This window comes from Argiope bruennichi, chromosome 3 (assembly GCF_947563725.1).
Source record: "Argiope bruennichi chromosome 3, qqArgBrue1.1, whole genome shotgun sequence".
NCBI classification, from domain to species: Eukaryota; Metazoa; Arthropoda; class Arachnida; order Araneae; family Araneidae; genus Argiope; species Argiope bruennichi.
The window spans coordinates 119,312,757-119,321,787 of record NC_079153.1 but is presented as its reverse complement, the minus strand read 5'-3'; the positions used below and the strand labels follow the sequence as shown (position 1 = coordinate 119,321,787).

General features: G+C 22.9%; 1 protein-coding gene across 2 annotated transcripts in view; it reads left to right on the top strand.

Moving 5' to 3' along the window:
• Positions 1 to 113: 113 nt before the first annotated feature.
• Positions 114 to 9,031, top strand: part of LOC129962587 (uncharacterized) — a 34,172-nt gene continuing 25,254 nt past the window's right edge. For both annotated transcript variants that reach the window (XM_056076387.1, XM_056076386.1), the window contains exons 1-6: positions 114 to 194; positions 1,614 to 1,702; positions 1,810 to 1,947; positions 2,915 to 3,007; positions 4,124 to 4,390; positions 8,674 to 8,838. In XM_056076387.1, the coding sequence (XP_055932362.1) occupies positions 1,649 to 1,702; positions 1,810 to 1,947; positions 2,915 to 3,007; positions 4,124 to 4,390; positions 8,674 to 8,838 (717 nt within the window). In that variant the 5' untranslated portion in view covers positions 114 to 194; positions 1,614 to 1,648. The remainder of the gene's footprint in view (positions 195 to 1,613; positions 1,703 to 1,809; positions 1,948 to 2,914; positions 3,008 to 4,123; positions 4,391 to 8,673; positions 8,839 to 9,031) is intronic.

Below are 9,031 nucleotides of genomic sequence, written 5' to 3'. Positions count from 1 at the left end.
AATAGCAATGGCTTTCTATATTTAAATATTTTAAAAGTTTATAAAATTTCTATTGCATATAATAGATATGGGTATTAACTGCTCAAATAAGACTAATATTTGTTTGGCAACGATGACATTCGAAACGTCAACAAACAAATAATTTCAGTCCGATCATAAATTTTCATTATTTTTGAGTAAAATGTATAGAATCGGTTAGTACGAAATTTGTGAATTAATTAGAATTCCTTTTCGGAAAATCCTCTTCATTCTATCGTTTTTTATTTCAAACAAATTATAATTTTGTTTTTCATGACAAATAAATTTATTGAAAATAGTGTCTTTATTTCATTTTTTTTTTTTTTAATATTTTTGTTTACAGTCTGTATAATATACATGCCATCTATTAAATACAATCATAACTTGTTAACTATGTCGCCTTATCTTCTGACTTTATCATGAAGTGTAAATTTATATTTTTGTAATTGTAGGCCAATTTTTTTTCCCCCAATATTTTTGTGTTAGTGTACTTTGTTGCTTTTACGTGCGTATAACTTTTAATAATGTTTCAAACCCATGTCAGTTCATCTCTCATCTACGGAAATTAATAGAATTTAAAAATGCATTGTTTTCAGATGTCCCTCTTACTTTTTCTTTGATTTGTCATTTCACTTTTTAAAAAAATGAATTTCCAATCATTAGTTTAAAAAAAATACAGTATGTTATCAGAGATCATTAATTTATTCAATAAAGTGATATACACTCCATATATGAGGTTTTGAAGATTTTTCTTTGTATCTTGTATATTTATGATTTTTTTTTTTTTTCTTGATCATTATGAAATGATTCTTTTTATGTAAATTTTTTTTCCTTCAATATTTAATATAAAGTATATTCCATTTAAATGGTAACTTTCAGGTATATTGCACAAATTGATTACTCTGTTATGACCTACTATTCAAAGTCTACTTTTGATGCAATTCTAAGATATTGCTAATGTGAAGAAGGAGATAAGTTTTATGATTGTTCTAACTATATTATTAATGCAATAAAAATTTAGGATTATTTTTATTTAATAAATTAAATTGTATGTGTAACTTCAGTAAATATTTAATACATATGGTTTTTATTTCTTACAATGTAATGAAATTTTAACTTTAAAATATTTTATGCTTTTGTCAGAAGCTCTATCAACTCACATTTTTTAAATAAAAAAATCATTTAGTTTTGAAAGTTGTGACATTGTAAACTTATGACTAAAGCTAGTTAGTGATAGTTATAGGAATATGTCAAAACTATTGTTTAAACATTTAAATTTATAATAAATGTTCCTTTAAAAAATTATTATATATTTATATATGAATTATAGATCGCGTTGACAGTCACAGTTATATTACTATACATTTATATTGATATAATATTTCTGCTAATATTTACTAAATATATTGAGATGTTAAATTATGAGACTGTGATTCAACTCATTTTTCAATCTTATTATTCATTGCTTTTCAAAGAAAAAGTACTGAGAAACTATTAGCTCTCACATGTCATCTTATGCAATTTAAAATAGGATATTAAATTAAAACTTATTGAATTTATTAAAATTATATATGATTTAATTGTTTACTCTTTAGGTTCAAATAAATGTCCTCATACCAGTGAATAGACTATGTGGAATAAACTATCTCAGGCTGCTGGTCTAGCATCAGTGGAAAGTGAAGAAGTAAAATTTTTAATTACTTTTGATTATATACAAATAATAATTTGTAATTATATACAAAATAATTACATATTATATCAGCTTAATAAATATAATTTTTATATAAATAGGAGAAAACAGTAGAAAAAGCTCCTGCCTTTGAAGATTTTAAGGAAAGGCTACAACAGCAAGAAATTTTAGTTCAGCAATTAAAAGATTTAGTTCGTGAAAATGAGAAAAGATTCCAAGAAAAGTCCAAGGAATATGATGTAAGTTTTTCTACAATTGATTATGTGATGCTTATAAATATAGTTTGGGTGTTAATACTGGTGTAATTTAAATGTGTAGAGAATATTTAAAAAAAAAAAAAGCATAAATGTAACTAAAATTTTATTGCAAAAAATGTGTTACAATTATTCCTTTGAAGTTTACACATTTTTTAAAATTGTCATTTTGATAGTTTTTATATGTATAAAATTTAATAAAAATAGATATTTTTGGCTTAAATTTATCTTTGTAGTCTTTTTCAAAGCTGTTTTGTTATTAGTATTTGCAGTATTGATAAGATGATACTTCATTTTCTTTCACATACTTGGAAAAAAAATTAAATAAAGGAAGATTATTATTATTATTATTTGTTCCTTTTGAAGTTATTTTCATCATTTTATTATTTGAAGAAAATATTCTGACATCATTTAATGTTATAATAAAAATATTTCTATAAGAAACTACCTACAATAAAAGATAATGTAATTTCAGTTAATTCTTTTAAAAAAATTAAATTTTCAAAAAATAAATAAATAAGACAAATGACTTTCTTTATCATGTCTTTAAGGTTGTAATTTGAGTGTTTTGATATTTTTAAACAAGTATAAGAGAAGCCCAAGTTTTCATTGGTTTTTACAAAGTTATAAAATTTATATGTTATTTGATTGAATAACATAATATGCATATCTTTGTATGTGAATCAATCCTAAATGTAGAAATTTTATCTTAGTGAATTAGGGTAGGAATTAGCTCAATACTGAATCATAATATTACGCATAAAAATATATCAGAATAATAAATAAAAATCCAATTTCCTTTGGTACTTCCAGCACCTTGAATGACAGGTATTTATTTATGCTTTAACATTTCTGGTTAAAATGAGATAATGTGAAATTCCATACTTAAAATAAATTAAATTAGAAACATTATTTATGAAATTTAAATTTATATTTATCTCTTCATTTTCAGGAACTTTCATCCAAATTTCAAAAATTTAAATTTCAATCTAAAGCAAAGATTTCCCATTTGTCCAGTCAGATTAAAGAACAAGACAAACCTAAAGTAAGTTATGTCAGTATACTGACCCATAACTGTATGTTTCTTGAAGTCATTAATCTTTATTAATATCAACAACTATTGAAGAATTATTTTTTCTCATTTCAATTTTTATTTGTGAAATATGTTTTTTCTGATTAAGTTTCACATTATAATTTTTACTTGAGAGTGAAATTGAATACTTTTTATTTAATTGTATTAATAATAAAAGATTTACTGAAAATTTTACCAAAAATATATCATGCTGAAAGTTTGTAGAAAAATTTGTCCAAAGAGTTTATTTAAATTTAAGAAAAGCTATCATATCTATGTACTTAATTTTATTCTTGAATTCTTTTGGGAAGAAATTGGCATATATATAATCTCAGTTATTGTGTCATTCAAAATTCTTTCAAGATTGTTTAGTTTGCTCTATATTATTACATTTCGGAATTGAAATATCTGAAATTCAATTAAGCTAAGTTATGTACATTATAATATTCATTATTTGTTTTTTCTTTTAGTTAATTATTTTTTATGATTTTTTATATCCAATTTTTATTTTTATTTTTAGATATTTCTGCTTCTTAAGACTGAAAGAAATTTTCCATCATCTTAATCAAAAAAGATTTTCATTTTAAATACAGTATGAATCTTATACCGTTAAATTAAAAGTTGGCTGATTTCCTAAAAGTTTGTTAGGTTTCTTTGGTGATAAATATTTATTAATCTCATATGAAAATATATATATTTCTCATTAAAAATTAAATACTTTTCTTCAATAAAATCCATCAGTTAAAATTCTTGATTATATTATTTTTTTTATTTTCGTAATATAAAGTAATTTTTAAAAAGGCTACTGTTAATTGATTTTAAATTAGAATTGAATGAGCCATTTTCATTTAAAGATGATTGAAATCTCTGTTAAATAGCTCATATAATCTCTTAAGCCATTTTTTTTTAAATCTGTTGTTGTGGTTTTTATTACGTATTTCATTTTTTTTTTTAGTTTAGTTTTGTTGTATAATTCTGTTGCATTAAAAAAATGAAATGTTATATCTAGATTTTTTTTCTTATAAATATATTGTTTTATTAAATTTCATTTATTGTTTCATTTCATTCTATTTATTATCGAATGCGCAGAAGGAAGACTGTGATTTTGATGATACATCCAGTTCCGATTCATCTGATCAATCTAGGCGTGGTAAAATGCTGCTGCTAAAAAAACAACTTGAACAAGCAAAACAACAATTAGAGAAGAAAGAACAAGAATCAAAAACAATTGTTGATAATTATGAAAAAAGAATAAATGATTTAGAATTGCAGTTAAATGAGAAGAACAATTTGATATCGTCTCTTGTTGGGGAAGAATCAAAGGCAAAGGAGGCAGAAGTTGACAAATCACCTAAGGTAAATACATATATATATATATAAATGTAATGATATTTTAACGCTAATTTCAATTTAATTAATTTACAAGATTTTATCTTAATTTAGCCCATAGTGACTTCATTCTAAAATATTCTCTTATTTCGTGATCCAATTCCACTGTCTCTACTTAATTAATCCAAGAGAAGCTTTGTTAAACTGCTGATTCAGCTAAAACCAACTTTCCCACATTACACGTGAAGAGATAAAATACCGCTGATCAGACAAATTCTTTTTTAAAATCTCCCTGTGTTTCCCCTACCTTCTCCGCGCATGTAACAAAAATCCCTACCGAAATCTCGTAATATAGTAGTACTATGAAGAAATATTTTCCCTATCAATTTCTCTCGTTATATAAGACCATTGATAAAATGTCCAAGGGCTTTTCCCTCATTCCTTTTCTGTGTCGCTCTGTGTGCTCATCACTTGTACATATGCTTGCTTCTTCAAAATGAAATAAAACGACGTCACAAAAGTTAAAAGTATCTTTACTGTCTTCAAACTGCATCCTGCTTCACAACAAATAATGTTACATATATATATATATATATATATATATATATATATATATATATATATATATATATATATATATATATATATATATATATATATATATATATATATATATATATATTAAAACTTTTGATTTATTCCATCCCTGGAGGCATACTTTATTTACAAGCAAGAAGCGAGGTGATACGACAATCCATAACACAAGAGAAAAGCAAAGGAGCGCAGAATATTTTTCCCTGGTGATTTTATACTATGAGATTCTGATAGGGATTCTTTGAGATGTGTAGACTTAGGAAAGGAAAATATAGGTATCTTTTAAATGAATTTGCTTATCTTGAAAGATTTTTATCCTTTCACATCTAAAGCGCTGATTAAAGTATTTTTACAGAGTTTGTATAGCATTAATTAAATAAAAAATGTGGAAGTGGATTAGGAAATTAGAGGCCATAGTAGAATGAAGTTAATATGGGTTAAATTAACCCTTATCGTGGCAAGATTGCTTTTCTGAAGAAAATCAAAAATTATTTTATAGTGTTAGTATATTTTTATAAAGTTGTATGTATGGTATACTATACAAAATGAACATAAGGGTTAAGATAAAAATTAGGAAATAAATTTAGCTTAAATTATATTTAAAAATATTACAGGCATATACAAACATGTGTGTATATATATATATATATATATATATATATATATATATATATATATATATATATGAACATATGATTGCATAGATGTTTTAAAGTAATTTCAGTTGAAAAATGGAAATGAATTTTTAAAACATTTATCAAAATCAGTTTATGCTCCATTGTATCATTTCATAAATTACCTTTTCTTTTTAATGTTTTAAAAAATATACACTTTTTTTTTTTTAATTAAGGAGCAGGGAGTAACATCCACATATTTACTTTGCCAGCAATTGAAAATTAGCATGATCTGCAAGACATCTAACATATAGATAATAATTTTTCCCTTAAGTTAACTTTTTTGATTATTAAATTAGAATTTAAATTAAATGTATTACATTCCAAGACAGGTTAACTTGATTGTAAAGTAAATGTTACAGAGTATATCATCCCACCTTGTAAAATAATCTTGCAGTAATTTTCCTATAATTTATTTGAACAGAATTTTATTTTTAAAAACCAATGATCAATATCATTACAGTAAAAATTTGCATTTAAATCCAATGTTGTTTATTTTCATAGAAGTTTTTTCTCTTGTCTTCTGTCTCCATTCCTAAAATGGAAATTTGTCCAAAATGCACTTGGGAAGGAATGATTTTGTTCTTTCTCTCATAATTTTATCTTTAGCACTTTATCATTCTCTGTGCTATAATAAATCTGTTTATTTACAAGTAGGTCATTTCTCATCATTTTATTTTTTACAAATATTCTCAATAAGTTTCTTAGTCACCTGATAATGATAGATCTATGATTTTATCCAGAATAATTTTAATACTAATAATGACTAATAATTCATTTATCCAGAATAATTGGTATATCATTGAAGCAAAAAAAAAAAAAAATGAAAAAGATTGTAACTAATCAAATGAAATAATGTTTATTAGTAAAGAAAAACTTAACTGCAGTCATATACTACATTTTTTTTTCTTTGCATTTTATTACTATTGCCATGATAGTTAAATTTATTTATGCATTTGATATGAAAATGCCTATTTTCTTCAGTAAAAATTTAAGAAATTATTTATTTATTGTTTATTGGTATACTAATTAATTCAGATATATTTGATAGAATTTTTTTTTCTCATACTCCTTATTTAATAGTAACTAAATTCAACTGTTAATAACTGTTTTATTGTTTTTCCTTAAATAGCTATTTAATTTTTAGCAGGCAATATAAAATGTATATCATAAATTATCAGTTTTTATTGATTTTTTTTTTTTTTTTTTTTTTTTGCATGATTTGTACATTACAGTGAAAAATGTAGACTTTTAATTACAATTCAAACTAAGTAAATTAACTATTTCCATTTGATTTAAAGAATATTTTATAAGAAAAAATTATCTTACTGAATAAAGATAAAAAATTAGTTAAGCTAATAACTTTAAATATGAATATTGTATACCTTTTTCTGTTGTGAAGAAATCTAATCTAAAGAAATCTATTTAATATCTTTATAAAATATTATAAAAACTGAAATTTTAATCAATAAACCATTTTTTTTCCACATTGCAAACTATATTATTGATAATAATTAAAAAGTATTTCTTTACATTTTATGTTAATGTTTAAGTTTGCTATTATACATTTTAAAAATATTTATATTTGGGTGAATTTTAATGCATTTTTCTAAAAAACTGTGGATGAAAATTTATCTGTTGGGATGAATTTAAATTGTTATTTTTATCTTCATCATTAAAAAGTTATACCCTTAATGAATAAATAAGTACCTATGAAATAAAAATAATCAGTAAAACTGTCCTTATCATTTTGTTTGATGTTTCTCTGCTTCTGCTCGTTGCTGTGTATTAAATGAATGAAACAGGAAGAAACTAGATGAAAATTATAATATGAGATCAATATCTGTGATGTCCTTAATTATGTTAACGAAAAATATCTAAAATAGGATATGATGCTTACAATTATTTTGTTTAATGTTAATGTAAAATATTTAAAGTAATATTTATTAACAAAAAAATTTAAAAACCTACATCTAAATTTTGCATATTTATTGTTGTATAAATATTTATTGATTGTATTATTAAAAGTTATTTATGTTGCAGTTTAAGATTTGTGGAAATTTAATTGAATATGAAATATACATAGTCTATTTTCGATGACAGTACTCTCTATTAATGTCCAATTTTTAACTATCAGCTAATTGAGTAATTTAATAGTATTTTATTCGATATGCATAATGTAACCTAATGGTGGGTTTCTAGAAAAATTTAAAAATTCCATAATATTTATAATAATGAATTCTAAATAAAAACTGTAAAGTAGCAAACATTTAATTAAAACATGCTGAATTTTAGTGAAATTTGAAAGCATGAATTTAAAATTGTTGTTCTAAATTTATTCATTGTTTGAGTTACTCTAGATAGCAGATTGCATTAAAAATTGTTAATAATCTAGTAGTTAAATAAATATATTTTTAAAAATCCAATTTCTATGAATTATAAAATGTTGAGATTAAATATATTTACATTGAATGATTAAATTATAATTAATTACTTATTTATGGTTAATTTTTCTGGCTTTGTTATATTCTACTTAATAGATGAACTACCCTTAGAATATTTTCTAATGTAATATTTATTTGAAATAGTTTCCTTATAAACTATCATTATAATTGAATACTTTTATTCACAAGTAAAGAAATAATTCACTGATAATTATAACTAATTTTTTAATAATTTTGTAACTCAATCAGATATTTTTTTTCAAAAATCTGTATATAAAAACATACATTTTCATAGCGTTACTTAGTTACAGTATGGAACTAAAATAAATCAATTACATGTTGAAGTTAAACTGATAAGTTATTAGAAGATGTTCACCAGTTCAGACTGCTAAATGCTAAACCACCACTGATTACCTCTACTTGTGTTTATTCTATGTAATAACATTGTACTGGAGAAAAATAGTGTAACTTCTTAATTAGATCCAAATAAAAAATTTCTTTGATATTGTCCACTATTATATTTAGAGTCCTTTGAAATATTAAATTTTGGTATATTTGAAAATTGTTTAAATTTTATATGTTTAATTTCATATTTTAGAAAGAATCCAATGTCCAGGAAATGTATGCTCAAGTTGTATATAAAGATGCCAAAATAATGGAATTAAATAATCAAATATTGGAACATGAAAAGAAGATCATGGATTTGCAAGAACACATCAGAGAAAAAGATGAAGTATTACAGCAACGTAATCGAGCTGTTCAGGTAATGTTTATATATGATTCTTTGAATTGGATTTTCTACTTATTTTTTAAATTATTAATGAAAATTTTGGCATTAACTTTACAAACTAATATGTAGATATTATTAGAAAATAACTGCCAAGATTTAATATATATAATTTTGCAATAAATTTACTTCATTTTTTTTTTCTACAACATGAAAGATTTCCTTTAAA